At 41.3% G+C, this 20075-nt stretch overlaps 1 protein-coding gene across 1 annotated transcript in view; it reads right to left on the bottom strand.

Annotated features, from left to right (window-relative positions):
- Positions 1-16992, bottom strand: part of LOC145490470 (polycystin-1-like) — a 29952-nt gene extending 12960 nt beyond the window's left edge. Inside the window, exons 1-14 of the mRNA XM_081469584.1 lie at positions 16858-16992; positions 16740-16770; positions 13613-13908; positions 13128-13269; positions 12064-12480; positions 11351-11534; positions 10694-11178; positions 8504-8638; positions 7796-8208; positions 7478-7619; positions 6551-7011; positions 5453-5675; positions 4449-4621; positions 369-4321 (exon numbers count right to left, since the gene is read on the bottom strand). Coding sequence (XP_081325710.1) covers positions 369-4321; positions 4449-4621; positions 5453-5675; positions 6551-7011; positions 7478-7619; positions 7796-8208; positions 8504-8638; positions 10694-11178; positions 11351-11534; positions 12064-12480; positions 13128-13269; positions 13613-13908; positions 16740-16770; positions 16858-16923 — 7121 coding nt within the window. The 5' untranslated portion in view covers positions 16924-16992. The remainder of the gene's footprint in view (positions 1-368; positions 4322-4448; positions 4622-5452; positions 5676-6550; positions 7012-7477; positions 7620-7795; positions 8209-8503; positions 8639-10693; positions 11179-11350; positions 11535-12063; positions 12481-13127; positions 13270-13612; positions 13909-16739; positions 16771-16857) is intronic.
- Between the last annotated feature and the right edge of the window lie 3083 nt (positions 16993-20075).

Genomic DNA, 20075 nt, shown 5'->3' with positions numbered 1-20075 from the left:
CGTATAACATCATCATCTGGCACATATAACTACGGTTTCTACAAAATAGAGCGACTTAGAAAACTCCCCCAGAATTTTTGAGAGGTTTGCAAAAGCGTTCGGTATAATCCATTTATATTTCTTGCTGGCGAGAGACACTGTAATTGTTTAGTCTTGCACAAGAACACAACCCGATGTCCCGGAAAGAACTCGAACCCGACCGCTTGATTCGGAGTCACGGGTAATTTTTCTACCATTACGTCAACACGCACCTGCATTGGTCAGGATTAAAGACAAAGGTAGTCCATAAATGCCGGTGAAATCAGCTATCAATCAAATCCCACGTGTATTCTCGCGCGCACGTAGCATGCAGTAATTGATCTACTTACTTTATAACCATGGTAGGTACATCATCAAATGTCAGGTCGACGCGAACAGGAAGAGCCACGGGTTCTCTTGAATCCTTGGTGATGAATAATTTAAATATGTAACTAGTGCTTGCCCACAAAAAGTTTGGTTCTATTTCGAGCACCTCCGTATTAACCATCAAGCGTCTGGTTCCATTTCTCAGGCAACCAGCACCTCCAAAAGCCTTGGTCCTATCTGGATATTCATCCGGGACAGAGGGAAATTCATAGTCCGATTCATTTGCTGTTTTGCAGTACCAAATGTACTTAAGACCCTGTTTGTCTTCTATTCCGTAATCAGGATCGTGAGAAGGGGACGCATCGATTATTACTTTGTCATACACTGACTGAATCCACCTGTTACCCCCGATGATCGCCGCAACTAGAGGTGACTGCATGATTTCCAGGTAAGAGTCAAAAATAGTGTGAACAAGAGGCAGTCCAACCATACTCACATTGAGAATAACCTTGAACGTTCCGTACGGCAACGTTTGCCGTGGGATAATCAACACTGACAGAGTCTTATCAAAACCACCAGTTTCGAGGATGGTGCCATTGTCATCTCCAGAAGAGATCTTGATGAGATTCCACTGAAATGTTGTCTCTCTCGACGCCAGACAGTCAATGGTACATCGCGATTTGATCGATATGTACTCGGCTCGGAAGTATTTCGTGCGAGTTTCCAGCGTACGTCCAGCATCGGGTATTCGTACAACTGGGAATTTGCAAGGAAGGGGAAGGATAATCACCCAGCGACGAATAGTGACGTTGGACACGGAATTCATAGCTGTAAGATTGACAGCATATCTCGTTTTCTTCCAGTACTGAAACAGGATGGTGAAGTTAAGCGTAGGTAAAACTTTGGTATCGTTTGCTATCTCGAGCTCGTTATCACAACTCACATTATCGAATCCTTTGTACAGAGTCCTTGTGTTATTTCCCAAGTCAACAAGGAAACAAGAGTCAGTGCCTCGCTGGCCGATTATAATGGTAAATGTAGTGTTGTCCTCAAACACTGTTGGACTGTCGTTTTCAAACGAGACGTTCAATATACTCTGCATCATCCTCACCACACCACTCACTTTCATCCTACTGATGGAATTACTCGCCCCTAGAGTGATGTTGAAAATGTGTGTGTGGGAAAAACGATGTAAAGCACTGGTGGACTTCGTTTCAATGGGCGGCGTTTTATCTCCAAAATCCCACGTATAACTGACGGCTGTGCCACTGGAAGTGCCAGCCACAAACAAAACTTCGTATTCCACGGGAAACTCTGTTTTGTTTGGTCCCCTCCCCGGGGCGCCGTATCCAGCAGCTCCACCCGTATGTTTACTTATAATGTGCAGGTCTTTTATTCTTTGTTGAACGTCTACCCAGTCTGCAAGATTTACCGAACTGATGTCATTCTTCATTGTCATGTTGACTTTGAAAATCCCAGGGGTTGTGTAGGAGCTGGAGGAGATATTTATAGCCCGTGCCCCGTTGAGAGGTATGTTCCTCCTTGTCTCACCGTTGCCAAAGTCCATGTCAATAGTAGCGTTTGTAGGCGGGTGAGTGCCCGATTTTACGGACAATGTAAACGTAACGTTACCTGGTGGAATTTCCTGTGGACTGTTAGACATGATTTCAATGTCTTTTACCACATACTGCACGTGTAAATATTTGGTGACTGTCAGTGTGCTGACGGCGTTTGAAGCTGTGACGATAAGTAAGTACATGCCATGGTCAGTGTATGTGTGGTTCAAATAGTCACCCTCGCGGACCAAGGAATCGCCAGAAAACAGGGACTTTGATCTATTTCCATCGTTGAAGTCCCAATGCACAGTTACATTAGTTCCGCTATCGATCGAGATCCAGCTTTCCGTGGTTTGGTTGACAGGGATGTAACTGTCGTTGTTGACCAGACGAAGGTTGGTGAGTACCTTATCGACCTTTATCTCACGGGTAAATATCTGAAGCGGTGTCACTAAATTTACAACTTTAATCGTCAAAAGGTAGACGCCAACATCTGAGAAATTCTGCCGACTTATGGGAAAAGTGTGATACTTAACATCCGTATCGATGGTTAGCTGGAGGGCGAAGGCATCAGCAAACACATTTTGTAGCGTGATCTCAATGTGCATACTTGTACCAGATGTGAAGGCAACAGTAACGTCAAAATCTTCATCGACCGATTGGCCATCTGGGCAGGACACAAGAAAACCTGTAATTTCTTCTTGTACAATAGCTTCTCCTATAGTACTTGTGTTGTACAAGCGATTGCTGCAATTAGCAAACACTGTGTAATTTCCAACTGCCGAATATGTGTTCTCCACTGGCACGGTTAAGTTCCAGTAATGGTTTTGGTTCTTTTGACCATCAGTGCCGAAGTCCCAATCGCACCAAAAATCGTTGCCCCCGGTTATGTTCATCATGCAGACCGTTGACGACATAAGGGTGGTTGGAGGACATGTTATGTGAAAACCAGTCAGTGGATAAACAGGCTTGTGGACTAATATGTGTGGCGTGCAGTTTCTCTTGCTGACAGCGTTAACGAATTTCATGTTTGCACGGTATAGACCGTGCGTGGAGTAACTGTGTGACACGAGAAACGAGAACATGAGACTGCAATTAGTGCAGAGTGCAGTTCGAATTGGTGAACCAATAAATGACGAATTGTCAGCGAATTCAACAAAGGCCTTCGCGTTACTTCCCTGTGGATAGGTTGCGTTCAGTTGAATGGTTTCGTTCACTTCGATATCTCGAGCAGCGTGGATGACTTTACAGGTGAGATTCACTATGGGCGCTACAACTTCTGCAACGCCAGTGACGGTCCTTATGGATAATGAGTTGTACGCTGTTAGGGTCACGTTATAGGTGCCTTCGTCAGCGTACCTGTGTAAGTAGGAACCGACAAAAATCGCCAGAGTTGAAAACGAGCCATCGGTGTACTTGCCATCCCCAAATGATATGTTGTAAGTGACATTTGTTCCTCTCTCGACAATCCAGCTAATCTCCGTGTCATTTCCCAGCGTTGTTGCAGTCACGTTAAAGAAGTAAAGATCTTTTATAGGATCCATAACGACCAGTTGACACTTGCGCATCGATGACGAAAGAAGATTGAAAGCTGTCAAAACTACGGTGAACTGACCTTTTCTATTAAGCAACATCGGTAGACTTTGATTAGAGATGTTGGTCCAGGTGTAAAAGAATTCCCACTCGCTCTGGTTGTATTTAGTGAAGGAGGTGTTCTCGTTTGCAATACGGATTCTATACGTGACATTATGCCCGGGATGCGGGAGTGTGGTGATGTTGAAAGACTCATTCGTAGGGACAAAGTGGGGTACTATCCAGGTAACATTTTTAAAACTAACAGAAGCTGTAATGATAAAATGAGTGACCTCTGTTTTAATAGTCCCTGTTTGATTCCAGTTCCCGACAGGAAAGTTCCCCAAAGAAACCGCCATTGTAGCTGGAGGAAGATAGATCACTACCAGATCGAACCGGTGCTGAATTTCCTGAAGGGCTGCATTTCCATCTCCCAGCAAAATGTCTCCAACATCAAGGTGTCCGCTGTTGAAAACAAAAGCATTTCCCTCTGAACTAGAGGAGATAATCTGGGCACCGATTTTCTCCACCGTGCCAATAGCTACGATATCCGCTGGCTGCACGTGAAACCCAGGCTGGCTAATGGCAGTGATGTGAAAACCCTCAGGCAAGTAGAACATGGAACTATGGACCACTTCATACTTCGTCCCCAATGTTGAATTAAAGACGCCTCCCGGGCATAGCAGCAGCCCTAATTGACAGTCGATGCTTCGACAGAAGACGTCTTTATTTGCCCCGCAACTGTAGCTAAGATCGGCAAGAGAGCATGTTGGGAGGTTGGTTGTACAGCTACCATTTCTGAAACAATAGGTCTTTATCCAGGGTAGAAGACAAACTTGACGAAGAATCTACAAGTCGAATCAGAGAACCACAGCATTTAACTTTGTACAAGGAAAGGCTTCCTCTTATACAGAGAACGTTCAAAGAAATTCACACCCACTGTAATCCCCTGCTTAAGATATTTGCAAAACCTACCTGGAATTTAATGTATCCAGCACGAGTGGTGTTGGACTTCAGTGCCCTCAGATATCCATACTTTCCAAAGTAATAACTTGGTAAGATAATGGTTGTGTTTGAGTCAGATAAATTTGTTTTAGCCTGACTTGAAGAAAGTGGTGTTCTGAAACCGACCATTAGCGGAGTCGTGTCTGCAAACACCAAAAACAAAGACATATCAATATAAAAGAGTTTTTAGGGACAGCAGTACTCCCCAACCAATATTTTGACGAGGATCTCCCTCCCTGCCCCCCTGGGCTCGGCTCCTCCATGGCCTTCTGAAAAAAACTAGATTCTGAAAGTTGCGCATGTCCATTGAATGCTCCCTAGTGAATATGTATCGCTAGGAAGACACCATGATAATCTTAGTTTGAATACGAAATTGTGGAGGCCATATTAAAGATACTGGTAGGGTTGGAAACAAGAACACTTTTCGGTCGAAATACGAATTTCAAATATGACTGACCAAGCAGTTTGTCAAGTAACATACAAAGATCGCAGAGGCAGCATGATGACACAAAGACTCAAGGAATACTTGTAGACAAAAATTAGAAAAACTGTTCAGGTGGTTCAACTTAAAGGAAAGAGCGAGGATGAAAGGCAAGGAGGCAAGGAAGCAAGGAAGCAAGCAAGGAAGCAAGCAAGGAAGAAAGCAAGCAAGGAAGGAAGGGAGGGAGGGAGGACGGAAGGAAGGAAGCAAGCAAGCAAGCAAGCAAGGAAGGTAGGGAAGAAGGGAGCAAGGCAGGTAGGAAGGAAGCAAGGAAGCAGGGAAGCAAGGAAGCAAGCAAGGAAGCAAGCAAGGAAGCAAGCAAGGAAGCAAGCAAGGAAGCAAGCAAGGAAGCAAGCAAGCAAGCAAGCAAGCAAGCAAGCAAGGAAGGAAGGAAGGAAGGAAGGAAGGAAGGGAGCAAGGTAGGTAAGAAGGAAGGAAGGGAGGGAGGGAGGGAGGAAGAGTGTAGGGGCACATTAACGGTTACACTTGTTACCTTCCATTGTTCCATTGATGATATCGCCGAGAGGAGTGATAAATCGTAAGTACATATTTGATCCAGTTGTAACTTGCAGAGTGCATTCAAAGTCCGAAAACGCCTCGACGACTCTTGGACAAATAAAGTGCATATCGCTAACTGGAATATACGCATCAATAGTTTTCATGTTGAAGACAGTTTGACATTGTCCGTAATGGCCAACGGTTATTTCTGCATAGACCTGTGATTGTTAGAAGGAAATGTGATCTCCGTAAGAAGTTTTTAAAAGTTTTCCAATGCCGGTTACTCGAATCAAAATAACAAATTAAATCGTTAAAGAATGCAATAAACCACTTGCAAAAAAATTCCGGTATCACGAAAAGAACTTACCCAGTGGTTTTTCCCATTCTTAACTTATTTTCATGTTAATCTTCGAGGACATTCGGCCCGTTCAGCTACACCGCGCTGATTCTAGTCATTTTTTTTAAGGTTAGTAAAACTCAATCCTAACCTTTTTCTAATGATACTGCATCCTGCATGGTACGAACCCTCCCTCCCTCCCTCCCTCCCTCCCTCCCTCCCTCCCTCCCTCCCTCCCTCCCTCTCTCCACCACCACCACGTCCTTTCACTCTAGAATTTTGTCTGATTGTCTCGAACGTTTGACCTCTGGGCCGCGGGTCTGGGTTGTTCAAAGTCGATTGAGCTAATGGATTAGCGAAAATTTTGACTTCAATTTTGTAACTTTCCAGTGAGGTTTTCTGTTTATATTGTTTGTCCTTCAGTAATGAGTTTGAATGATCTAGAACCCCATAAACCATAAGCAATGAAAACCATTTTTATACAAGAGAAATAAACACTTCGGTTAAAATTAAATCCTGGGTCAGCGCTAACCGGCTTTTGAAAAACCCAGCTCTGGGTGGAGAAAGACGCTGTGAGGGTAAAGCGTCTTGCACAAGAACACAACACAGATCCCGACCGGGTCTGGATCACAACACTCCAATTTAACGTTCAGTGCACTAAACATTAAGTGACTGCGTCAAAAGCATCGAGATATAACACCCACTGTTAAGACGTTTAGTCTACTAACGCCATAAAGAAAAAGCTAGAGTGACTACCTCGTGTGTTCCTGGACTGGTAAACATGTAGTGATAAGTTGAATTCTTAGTCTTAATCACTGTTCCATCCCCAAAGTTAAAGATCACTTCAGCGCCGTCGTAAGTCGGCGCCGTAGCAATTTGGAGCGTCGTAAAAGCCTCGGAAGCATTGGCGACGGACACAGCGAAGGGAAAATTAAATTCTCCAACGGCTTGATAAACGCTGAAATATAAGTGGCTTCCGCACTTGAGCGCTTTGTGACCTTCACATGGATAGTAGCAGGCAGCATCGCTTGTCTTCTTACTGACCTCGGGTGTGGTGTTGGAGCAGTAGCAATGAGAGCCTAATGTGATACCAGCGTACGTCATATTGCGTTTGCCGCAAACTGTTACACAGCTCTCTGGAGTCTGTTCTGCTGCAGCGAAGTCGCTAGATAAGATCATGTCATTGGGAGAAGAGAAGCAACCCAAGTAGTTCACAGCTGCGTAGTAACAGAGAAAAGGGAAGATATTGTTAATTCTATAAAGCTATTCTTTTTGCATATTCTAAACATAAATAAACGCAATCTTAGTGATTTTCGTGCTCAATTTAGTACTTCGTTTCCGCGGAAATAAAGCATTGTCTTGCAAGATTGTGTTTCCGAACTGTCACGGAGAACGGATATTTTTATCCTTTTTTAAGTTTTCATACGGATTATAATCTAGAAATGATCCGCGTCTCTCTTCAAACGGGTGCGAGGTGTTTCAAGTGTTTCAAAGAGTATGGACCTCTAATGTATCGGTTGGTACTTCAAGTTTAGGCTTAATTTGCTAAAGAAATTTCTGTCAAATCTTTTCTGTTCCTCCACAGCTAAGTAAAGGCTTAAGTTAACGTGAAAACAGGACGCCATTCCATTTTCAATAACAGCATAAAGGCATTATCGATGAATACAAGTAAAGAAAACTTACCGTTTCTGCTTGCAATTACATCGATTCTCATAGCGATTGAAGTATTCCATTGGGTAGGATGAAACCGCAGCACTCGCGCCGTCAGGTCTGGACACACTGAGTTAGACACTATGTTTTCGCCATCGTGATTACCAGTGAAGTGCTAGTAAGTAGTATAGAGAGAAAAGAAGCGAATTAAATGAGTAACTTAGTGACTTTAACTCTGTTTGCTTACAACAACGCCCTGATATAGGTGATGTCAAGATAACGATTGCAATGATAATGATGATGATAGAAGCGGTGACGACAAGTACAAAGGTACTGGTGAATAGAGCCTACCTTGATGCTACCATTGGCTTTATAGTCGGACCAGAAGCTGCCACACAGACTATAAGAGAGTGTGTACTCTGTGACCCACTCAGAGCAGCCGCATTCTTCATCTCTCCCTTGTGTCATGATTGCACTGATGTTCCTTACTTGAAGTAAATCGATTTGAAGATATTCGGACGTTGACTGTACACTAGGGATCCATGCTCCTGAAGACAGGCATATATGTATGGTAAATGATTGTCCAAACAGCTTAAGAGGATATTTATGCTGGTGGTCTTTTAAATTGCCCATAACCATTTTTTTTACTTTTTCTCTCGAATCTAGACATCGCCAAAAGGACTTCGGGGAAGAAAGTTTTCGATTTGAACAGCGATTATAAAAATGATCATTTTTGAGAATTTTTAAATTTGCCGCCATTTCGGCTCACCATTCGCCCTAACCTCCTCTCAGTTCTTCTCCTTAACAAAGGAGCTCTGACAGATTAAGGAACACGTGACTTCAGACTGCAAGTCAGCAAGTTCAGTTCAAGAGAAATTTCTTCGAGTGAGAAACAAATCTGGAAAAAATGACACAAAGACGCGTTGCAAGGACGAGATAAGAGCACTATTTATTTTCGTTTCCTTACGTTTCAAACTGCAGTTCAGGTGATTGATGCTTCTAACGTAACTTAGCTTAACTAGCATTCATTGCTTCGTGCAGCACCAAACAAGACCCTACCTGCAAACGAACCCACTTCTTTTACTAGAGCCCTTCCTCGTTCAGGGCCAGAGGAATCAGCAAGGCTGGACGAAGCAGTAAAGGCATCATCGGGGACAATTCCAGTGATAACACCAAACGATTCTGGAGCTGTTTCTGAAACAAATAAGAAACAAAGTGATTGCACTGTGAGGGATATCTCTACAATGTATATATCTATTTTTGTACCATGCAAACTATAGGGCCAAGCAAGACAAACATTTGAATCACTGCTGAACCAAACAGCAAATAGTCACTGACATACACATTCGATAAGCAAGATTTTCCAATTAAGTAACGGTCAATAAAAACAATTTCAATTATCTGGTGTTTAATACACCTCATATCATGAGGATCTACGTTTTACCAGAATTCAAACCAACGTAAACGACATAGCATAATGACGTATATGTTATTTGCCTGCTGGGAGGTCCATGTAGTGAAAACCTGTGACCTCGGTCTCGAAAATGCTGTCCGAGGCCGCAGGCCGAGGGCAGCATTTTCAAGCCCGAGGTCACAGTTTTTCACTATACGGACCGACCCTAAGCAGTAAACCGGTTTTACAGATTATAAATAGGTTTGTTTACGTAACTCTTGTCATTGAATCGGCTTGGGCGCCGTCTACTAACGATTTGTGAAAAATCTTGGCAACGAGCGAGTAACTCAGAGAGTAGACAAAGAAAGATGTACTGAAGAACAGATTTTTTTCCAACTACTTTATGTTAGTTGCATTTATTTCACCACTTAAGGTGTCTCCATAGGGTAATCATTTATGGCGTTGCGCGCGCAAGTGTTATGTTTTGAATGCTGTTTTTGCATTCGCTTTCATACCTAGTCCTCTAAAACTTATTACATACAATAAGCAATGATTAAATAGTATTTTGCTATCATCTCTGTTAAAATTTTGGGATTTAGTCTTGAATTATAAATGCCCAAACAAATGTGTTTTTTACTGTTTTTATGGCTTTACTTGTGATTTTCATGAATTTCCTTCGGTGAAATCTTCCAAAATTTTTACATCAAATCGCTTCCAGAGGGATACGAATTTTAAACACGAAAAAAGTAGGGTTTGTAAAGGTAGTTTTGTCGATATTTTCAAATTTATGTCTTTAACCGCTGCAAAAAATCTGGTCTTATAGATTTTACTGAAAAACGAGCTCCGACTAAACTAAAATATTTACTACCAATCTGCCAAATTTAACGGAATTTCACCGAAGGAAATGCGAGAAAATTCACTGTCAGCTTTCCTTTTTGTGCTCGTGTTGACGTAATAAAATATCGAAAAACACTGACGTTTCCTTTGAGCGCGCGCAGATTACTTCTTCAGCGCTCGTGCGATCGTAAAACCATAGGGAGCCACCTTAAGTTCTCCAAAATTGTCAGTGCGGTGTGAAATTTCGTGCGAAGTTTGATTTTTTACTACAAAGGCAATTTCTGCCAGTCGTTGCTTTTAAAATCACTTGAAATCAGACTTTTCTACCGTAAATTGAATAGCAGAAAGCGAGGAAATTCGTTAAGTGTATTCCACAGCAATTCTCCTAAATACAGCAATGATCAGAGAGGTAAACTCGACTGAAATTGACGCAAATTTTACGGCGAGAGAAACACAGGATTACGCACCATTACTGCGCCAAGCTACAAACAACCAAGCAAACTCTCACAACTTCAAAACACTCAATTGAATTTACTTACAGTGACTTTCCTTGCCATTTTAAAGTGAACAGAGATAAACTTGCGTTAACTAATCGTCAATGGATGTGTAAAACGGGCAAAAGATTGACGATTACCGCTAACTTTTAGGAGCGAAATTTAGGCAGTGGGGACAAAATCCTGCCCGTGGGCCGTATCGTAAAAAGCTGGACCGGTCACGTGCGTATGATTAGCCAATCGAATTCGAGGACTTAGGATTTCGGCCCGCTCAGATGCTTGAGGAAAAAATAAATAGAAGAAATGTTTTGGCCGAAATCTCTTCAATGCCCTAAGTGGCATTGGCGTCTTTGGTTGTTGCGCACGATCATGTAACAATTTACTAAATTATGCTTAATTCTCTTTCAAAACTTACACTACTCCAGTTAAACAGTGAAGAGAACTTTCAGGACAGTTCTTACTTCTACACCAGCATTCGTTAATTAGTGCCGTAGAAGGATTGGAATAGATTTAAAATACCCTCACCTGCTACAAGATCAGTGCACTTTGCAATCCTTTGTATCTGCGATGGAGTCAGAAACCTTTCATACACAACCACATGGCTCATGTAGACGGCAATGTTGGTGGGTGCTTGACCAATGGTTAATGGAACTTCCTCAGTGACTGGTGTCACTGGAATGAATGGGCCGCTCTTCAGCCAATGTACAAAGTCTACCACAGCCACCAGGTCCTCGCTTTGTGCCCACGTGAACGTCACGTGATGCCACTGATGCAGCGTGACGTTGAAGCTAACCAGCAAGGGATTCGACGAGATAAAAAAGACAGCGGTTATCTGGTTGGATTGGGCTGTTATTGAGATATCTGTCTGGTCCTCGGCAGCGTATAAAAGCCTCTGCGAGTCAGAGCTGTTGTCAAGGAGCTTGAACCAAAAAGCTACTGTGAGACCGTCAGTGCAAAGTAGAATTTTCCCGAGGCACGATGACGAAGAGTTCTGTATTAAGGATACGGGTCTGGGAAGACAAAAAGACAAAAGTACTTTACTGTTTCGTTTTTTATAATTACTTTTAAATCTTGCATCAACAGGAAGACAAAACTCGTTTCTCATGATTTGAATTTTAAAGTAACGATAACATCCCGATAATTTGTCAAGTTCAGCATGATCCCAGAATAGTTTTAACTTACCCAGATTCATAGAGATTCAATGCAGCTGACGTCACAGAGTGCCATGTTGGACCGCTGACCCAAACATTGCTTTCCGTCATACTTTCATTTCGTTTTCCGTGACTTCTGCCTTGGACGTCAAGAAGAACGTCACCAACTGCCTTGTCCAATGGCCAGTAATAAGTTGCGTTTTTGTGACACTGATCTATAAGGATAACAGAGTTCATCACGTAACCATGACGAGACTTAATAATCAGGGCGGGATGTCGAGTGGGTAGAATAACTGCATTGTTTTACGAGCAGGGTTGAAGAGCCAACAGCGTAAGAAGTCACTGCTGTAAAAAGTGACTAGCAAACATGAACAGCGGTATTACTCGTCGAACCATCTTATCTAAGATGGTATCTTACCCGATTTATTGCATAGTACAAAACGTACTTTGTCTGATTTTACCTGTACACGTTTCGCATGTCAACAAAGTGTAACAAAGCAGGCTAAAGAGCGTTTTCAAATTGACGTCACGGTAGCTTTATTGGTGTTCCAAAACAATGAAATGGCCGCCATGTTGGTGTACCAAACCAATCCTGTCGGAGTTCAACTCTTTTCTTATGTAAACACTTTCTTTTAATGTAATAAATTTGCATGGCTGCTGGCCACGTGAGTGAATACGCTCTATGAATTAGCAATGTCCCGGCTTTTTTCTTAAGGTATAAAAAAATTAAACAACATCAAATACCTTGTCTGTTGCAAAGCAAAATGGTCTGATTGTTCAATGACCTGTTAAACTTGATGAAGTGAATCATCTGATGATTATCGGTGTCATTGTACTTTAGAATGACAGTGTTTCCTGAGCCCAGAATGACACTCGTACAGCGGTAATCCAGCCAGAGTGTGCGCCAGCCCACATCAAGAATGCCGGGGATGTTCTCCACTTTAAGCGACGTTTCGCTAGCTGACTGCACACGAACTAATGTGACATTACTGGCTCCAATCTTGAAGATGTACCCGTCGTCGGAGGTGGGTGTGGTCGTGAGGCGTACCTCTAGAGACTCTTGCAGTGCCATGTTGACGCTGAACATGACAGTATTGTCAACAAGTGCAATAGGGCCACTGTCGTTTGAAGGAAGCAAGTTGATGATGTCACACTGCCGCTCTGCAGAATTAAATCATGACGACAATGCCGCCTTTATTAGTATTGCTGGCTTTCAGTGTCACGCAATTCAAAATAGATCAAAATAAAAATCAAAACCGGTCAACAGATAAAGTCCAGAATCTGGGAAATGAAAGAAAGTAAATATGCAGACTCTCGCCAAAATTGTGGTCACAACAATTTTTCTTATGCGAGATATGCGGAGAAATTTTTTACCCAAATTTATAGAGATTTGTATGGAGACGCCATACTGGTGCCCATCCATTAAAATAATCCTTTTTCTAAGACATGAACTGTTCAGATAGCCAAGTTCCCCGAAATAAGACACGTTTTTAACCATCATGACAGCTCTCTTGGCCGTCACGTAAATGCCGCGTCGCGCAAAAGCTTAGAAATTCAAGCGTGGTGTATCACAAAACCAAAAACCTATTCGGAGCGAAAATTTGTATGAATATTAGTTTTCAGCTGCTCTTACACATCATTTAAGTAAAATCTCAGGAAGATCAATAGTTTTGTAGTTCGAATTTTAGTGACGTCATGTGAAAACCAGCTATACAGCACTTCCTCTCTACCGTAAATATATGAACCTGTTACCGGAGGACCTCTCATCCAATAATGGCTACGACGTAGCGCAAGTAAGAACTGTTTACCTTTCATGCACAGGTCGTAGTAAACCTCGATCTCCTTAAATCCACCGGCCTGGTCAACCACCAATTGAACCCAAGATGCACTGCGAGGTGTGAACGTTATGTCCTCCATGACTGCGTCACCAGTGTTAGGTGTGAGAGTTTTCTGCAATTTATTAATATAACGGGTAAAAGTGCTGGGCTGCTGCTGTTCATCGCTCTTCAAGCTGGCCTCAAGAGTGATCAGCACCTATTTTCTGCTCATAACAGTAGTAACTAATTAAGAATACCACTCTTAAGAATTAAGGAAATCATCAGCAAAGTAAATTGTCTAGTATTACGCAAAATTCTCGCAACTATTTCTGTAAGAAATGTCACGTTTGACAACTGCGTTCTTAAAAGAAAGTGACCATCGAGGACTGGGAATACATTAAAATTCACAAGCCAAAATGGCTGATGTTCACATCCATATACAACTACTTTTTGGCCTTAAAGCTCTTAAATCTTACCTTTACTGAGGAGGAATTCGAGAATTCCAAGCGCACGTTACTGATCTGCGTATTACCGCTGTCCAGCTGCATGACTCTAAGTTTGTTAATGAGAAAATACTGTGCGAACTGGATCTTTACGGACTGATTGGCCGAATTACTACTGTTGAAAGCAAACGTGAGAAGCGCGTTTCCGACGTCAGCTCGTCCATCAATTGCTTTGTCACACTGTCTTGATGCATTGGCGTATGAACTTGATGTGCATGTTGCGCCATTCCTTTCTGAGGCAACATTTAAATGTGTGCACTGCAGCCAGGCTGAGATAAAATCACATTAATACACTACATAAGGATCCATACATGATTGGTTAGAAAGCCTACAAAATCGAAATTCGTAAAATTACTTCATATAAGGGACAGTTTTGGTGACCCGAGTTGGTTTGGTTACCGTTGACTAGGCTTAGAACCCTGTTTCAATAAGTGCTCCTTGTCAAAAAAACTCCAAAATTTGATAGTGGCTTTCATCTTGCGATGACGACGACCATTATTTGTGACAAACGTTCATATCGTATTCATACTCAAGTACATGCATGTCGGAATAATTGATAAGAATTTGAACCAGTCTCCAATTTACGTCGGTGTACATAGGCGCACTTAACATGAACCCATTTGAATAGGCCACGTTCGATATATCAATATTCTAACACGGCTCCGAGGCTTTCGGGTCAAAATTGTAAATTTTTAAAGTTCTTTCGTCTCTCAATTCCCAAAAGAGACTTGGATACAAAGAAAACAGCACCAAACATAGAAGTTTGTCCTGAAAGCCTCAGAGCCATGTTACAATATTGATATATCGAACGTGGCCTAATGTACCGATCATCTTTTTCCTACAGAGATTAACAAATAACGTACTATTGTTGAGCGTGAGAGATTTTGTAAACTGCTGTTCAGAAATGTCCAGATGGTGCACGGAAATACTAAACTGACAAGAAACTGAACCAACACGTTAATTTAGCTCTCCAGCCCGATTTTTAATATCAATGTAGAAAGAATTATTTGTTGTGCCATTTCAACATGTAAAATTACTTAACAGTTATACGACCGCGATTAATAAAGAATAAAAGAAAGAATGACTCTATAAACTTCAAATGGCACCGCATTAAATTCGACCTCTCCCTGTTTCTAGGACTGAAAGGTTTTAATAATCCACATCTACGACATTTTCATCTAGTCTTCGAAGATCGCCATCAGTTAACTCACACTTTTGTGTGACCGTTTTTTTACGCTACTTAAAGTTGCAAACTGCTGATCATGAAATGTAGCCTTATACGTAACGATCAGAATCAAGCCAAATGTTAAACTGACAATGCCAACGTTTATGTTGAAAGAGTAAGTTCGTTTTTTCAATGACAGTCATATATGACAGATCTGGTTAACTGATAGCTGAGAATTTGACAAAATTCCAACTCAGTTGCCGAGAAATTTGGCCTTGGGGCGAAAACCAACACCGTAAAAACTTATTAAGCTCTCCTCTAGAATTTCTCTTCTATAACTCCCTCCCTACAAGGGTACTAAAAAGAAATAACCCCTCTGGGAGCTTAATGTGACTTTTATGTCAAGCTATGCCAGTTCAAAACCAAAACAAAATTTATAATTTATGAAGAAAGTCTTCGTTTTAGTAGCCATTAACACAAACGGAAATTACTTCCCAACGAAAGCGACACCGTTAAAACTCTCTTAAGCTGTCCTCTAGAAACACTTATGGTTAGTAAGCACTGTTCAGCGATTAATGCCTCCCTCAAAAGGTATTGAAAAGAAATAAGCCCACGAGGGCTTAATATTGCTCTTACGTTGAGTTTCAACTAAAACAAACTCACAGTTTGTGTGGTTTAATCGACATTGACAGGCGACCGTAAATACAAGATTCTCGTCGCGGTTTTCAATTGGTACCCAGTGAGTTTGCAAAATTATTTAGTTTTTCTCTGTAGATGAGAGTGAACAACGAGTTTAAACACAGTATTTGTACGAGAATCTGCAGTAGTGTCCGGTACTTTACTCCGCGTGACCAAGAGAAAAACTTAAATTTTCTTTAGCTCCTGGGTGCATTGTTTTCGGCAACTTGTTACACTCTTTAATATATTCAATGATACTGGTATAGGTGCCTTATATTTATTATACTGACATCTGTTTCGTTCAGGTCGGCCCCGGTTAATGTGCGATATTGTTTGAAAGTAATCAAGTAAATATTATATGAAACTTTTCGGACAACTCGATTTTTTCGATTTTCAAAGAGCGATATTTCGTAACATTTAAAATCCAGGGAATTGTCTAACATTCCTTGAAATAAAATGCGATTTTTTTCGTACACGGCACCAAACTTGCTCGGAAGATTCATAAAACATGGCAGAAAAGCGAAAAATTGGAAGTACGGCGTTTGCATTCAAGATAATTGCGCAACAACAGAAATTTTTCCGCATGCCCAAGACATTATTCTCGGTCTCTACTGAAAACACCCACTCACGCGTATACATGTAAAGATCGTGCCGAACTTAAACTTAATTTATAAATTATGGTAGCATAACTTTGTCGGAGACAGTTTCGTGATCATCGCGGGAATTCAAACTATAAAAAACATACAAGAGGAATTGACTGAACGCAGTGGCTATAGAAACTGATTTCCCCGTTAAAACATTTGGTAATTTGGCAGAAAAAACGAACCAAAAGAAGTTCTAGCTAAGAGAGTTGAACTTTTAGCTCTATTGGTAACTTCTAAAGCATTTTTCAAAAATTTGGTTTTAATTATGTTGTACTAGCACATAACTCATAACTTATTTAGCAAAATAAACCTCTCATTTTCCCAGGCCGCAATTAATGAGCGTGCGGACGGGAGAAAGAGAGAACTTCGTCGCAGTTTCGAAGAGTTTATAAGTATTAAAATTTTCCTGAAAATTCAGAGAAAAAAAGTGTTCCAGTCTGTAAACTAAGTCGTATGGCTAGATGTGCTTTGATGTGTAATCAAAAAATAGAGCAAGCCTACAGACATGCTTTCTTCTTTAAAAGCCAGGAGAGAAAGTTCTAATTATAAAACTTTCTTACTTTTCTCAGACTAAGTATGTATTCAAGTTTAGGGACAGGAAATTCGTACTTACAGGGAATCTCATCTGGACACTGGCTTGAAGCCTGCATAGGAGGAATAAAATTAATCAGTACAATAAAAGTGATTGTAAAAGCGTACGAACATAATTTAGAAAGCGAACAATGCTATACCTGAATTTCTTCTGAGAAAGATATAAAGATGATGATCAGAAAAATTGGAGAAATTCTCCACCTCATCCTGTCTGGCGATTTAGTTAAAGGTCTTCAACGCATCTCGTTAGAAACACTTGTTAAAAAAGAATTAACTCTCGCCTCAGGTCACTCTTCAAAGATTAACAACGATGTTCAGACCAAGACCACAAGCCTTTGACTAAATGACAAGGTTTATTAAACAATTTTTCTGATTGGTTTACTAGTTCTAGCTCATACCAATAAAAACAAAACACATAGAATAATATCGCAAACAATAGAAATTACACATGCACCAGTGTCTGACAGAATTTTAAGCTGGGCTTCCCGTTGTCGTGTTGGGAGAGATTTTCAACGCTACTGACAGTAGTGGAGTTTAATTTCTAAGTGGCGACTAACCCTTGTAAAATGAAGAACTTTAAGTGACAGAACTGCAATTAAATTGAAAGTACTTTTGACTTCAAATTTGTAGTATTTTGTTGAATAATACCGTGTATATACAGTAACTGTAGTACTTAACACTTCGCATATGTATATGAATATGCGCTTGGTATCGCATCGGCTATTTCTTAAACCATCAAATCAAATGATGTTTTTACTTATTCTAGCTGGGTGACTTTTAACTTCTCGACACACGTAGGATAACATAGCAAAGCTAGATTAAAAGCTTCTTCTAGTCAAGGGAATACGAATCTATTATCATCGCTATCAGCGCAGGAAGAATGAAGTTTAATGACACTAGAAGTTAGATCAAATGAGACCAATAAATTATTAAACGCCTTTTTTTGTTTGCACCTGGCGCCGAGAGAGATATTTGGAACCTTTTGGGATAAGAATCAGTGATCCAAGTAAACCTGGATCATTGATTCTGAACTGTATCTTTATTGAATTTATCTCAAAGGAACGCATAGCTCTACTCCAATTCAGCACGCTAGGTTACAGATCAGTTGCCAAGACAGCAAGTTCCCACTTTTAACACAAAGTTCCTCGAAAGTTAACCTGCACTGACAATATACAAATATGTATTTGCTTTTCATTGACCTCAAACTGTGTTGTTATAACAGATAGGTATAAAAATCAGTTACAAAGTACAGCATCCCTGATCATGACGGAATCGAACGTGGTAAAGGGTATTTTTATGAAGACACATTTTTCACATTTTTGCAATTTTGCAATTAAAATTGCATGGGCGTAAAGCAAGCGTGCTTTTATTCTGGTCTGAAACGTGATCTGTTCTTTAGCTGTGAGTTGTGTTTCATATTTACCAGAAATAATTATCTCCGACTGAAAAGAGAATCTACCGTGAACTGTGGCCACATCCAGACCAAGCCGGAGGAATTTGAAAACGGAGGTTTCACTCTGAAAACGCATCAAATGCTTTCCGTCCACACTACGACAGAGGAATTTGAAAACGCAACAATCACCGGTAATTTTGGATTTGTGTTTGAGGAAAACTCGGCCAGGGAAATCACATTATTCTCCGCTTGATGTCATCGTTTTCGAAAAGTTCCGTTTTCAGAATGTTTTCCGTCCACAATCAAACAAGAAGCCGGCGTTTTCAAATTCCTCCGGTTTGAAGAGTGTTTTCGAAAAGTTCCGTTTTCGTGACGGATTGGTGTGGACGCCAGGCCTAACCGCGTAAATAAAACTCCGTTTTCAAATTCCTCTGGCGTAGTGTGGAAGGGGCCTGTAACTTCAATTTCTATTCACTTGTGGTCATCACCCGTGAAAGATCAAGCCTGCAACTGGACAAAATGTTCCGTGAAACGTGACCTGTACCTCCACCTCCTTCCCTTCATCCTGACCACCGCACAACAAACTTGAAAAATTCCAGTTAATTTTTTCAAGCTGACGCACAAGCCTTGAAGAGGCTCCAAAGAATTATACTATTCCTGAATCATCTTCAGTTCTATACGACACCAAGTGGACCGAGAGTTAAAAAATTCTGAGTCAATCTAGTTCACCATCTAGGTAATACAGGCTGTTAAGGTTAAAATCCATTACAGAAATAACCTGAATCTGGCGTCGCAATCTTATGCCAATTACTGAGAGAGCTTGAATCCAGAAATGGAACGAACATATGATACGTGTCAGAGCGATCCATCTCTTCAAGTCTCATTCTCTGTCTCCGTTCTTTGACTGTTGAGCGCATTTATGATTAATGACTGGGACTCTATTCATAGTTAGTGGAGGGGAGCATAGTTAGCAGAGTTAGTCCCCTCCACTAACTATGCTCTATTATACTCTGGCGGCCTGACGGTTAAACTCAATTTTGAGTGCCGTTTTGCAAGCACATTCACATTTATCTGGCGATTTACGGTTAAGAAGTTATCACGCGTTTCCGGGAAATCATAACTTAAGTTCGCGGTTTTCGGATTTTGCGTGTTTTTGTGTGGCGGTCATTCATACAGAGCTGAGATGCTCAGAAGACCGTCATTATGTCAAAACGTTTTGTTCGCTGGTTACTGAATGGAGTCAGAAACAATTGTGGTCTTTGCGGTTATCGTAAAGAATTTCTTACGTACTCTAACTGAAGATCGGGTGTGATGATGATCGTCCGACGTTTCGGTGTTCAGGAGAAAACGAAAGCGGTCTGCGGGTTTCGAAGGAACAAAATATGGCGGTTTACGGGATGTACGACAGCCTATAATGCACCGATATTAGCTGCACTTAACTTGGCTAAAATGAACGCCACCTGAACACAGTGCGTCTCCTATTGTTTATTAAAATAACTGTAACTCCACCGTGACGAACAGAAAACATGCTTACATTACTAAAATACAAGCGGTGGGGGAATCTTCAACCTCTGCGCGCCTTGTACCGGAGCAAGCACAGGTCACGCATAATATGAATGGCGAAAACGTGATCTCGCCTGCTACCAAACAACGCACGTGCAACAACACGTGTCACATTCTATGGGGACTTTCTCGCCTCAGAGACAGTAAATTCTTATTACGCACAGGTTTGTTTAGCTGAAGAACGTTTCTTGTTGGATTCTCTATTTTCCAATTCCCCATAATTCACTCTGTTTGCCTCCTCCATTTTGCATAAACCATGGTTGTGAAATGCTATTGGGAATATGCAGACCTCCCAAGAGCATTTCACAACAATATTTTACGCTCAGTTTGGGGGGCAAACAGAGTGAATTATGGGGAATTGGAAAAAACGAAAATACAGAATACGTCATCCACGGCTATACG

Source organism: Orbicella franksi, chromosome 6, assembly GCF_964199315.1.
Source record: "Orbicella franksi chromosome 6, jaOrbFran1.1, whole genome shotgun sequence".
Lineage (NCBI taxonomy): Eukaryota > Metazoa > Cnidaria > Anthozoa > Scleractinia > Merulinidae > Orbicella > Orbicella franksi.
This window is presented reverse-complemented; position numbering and strand designations above follow the sequence as displayed.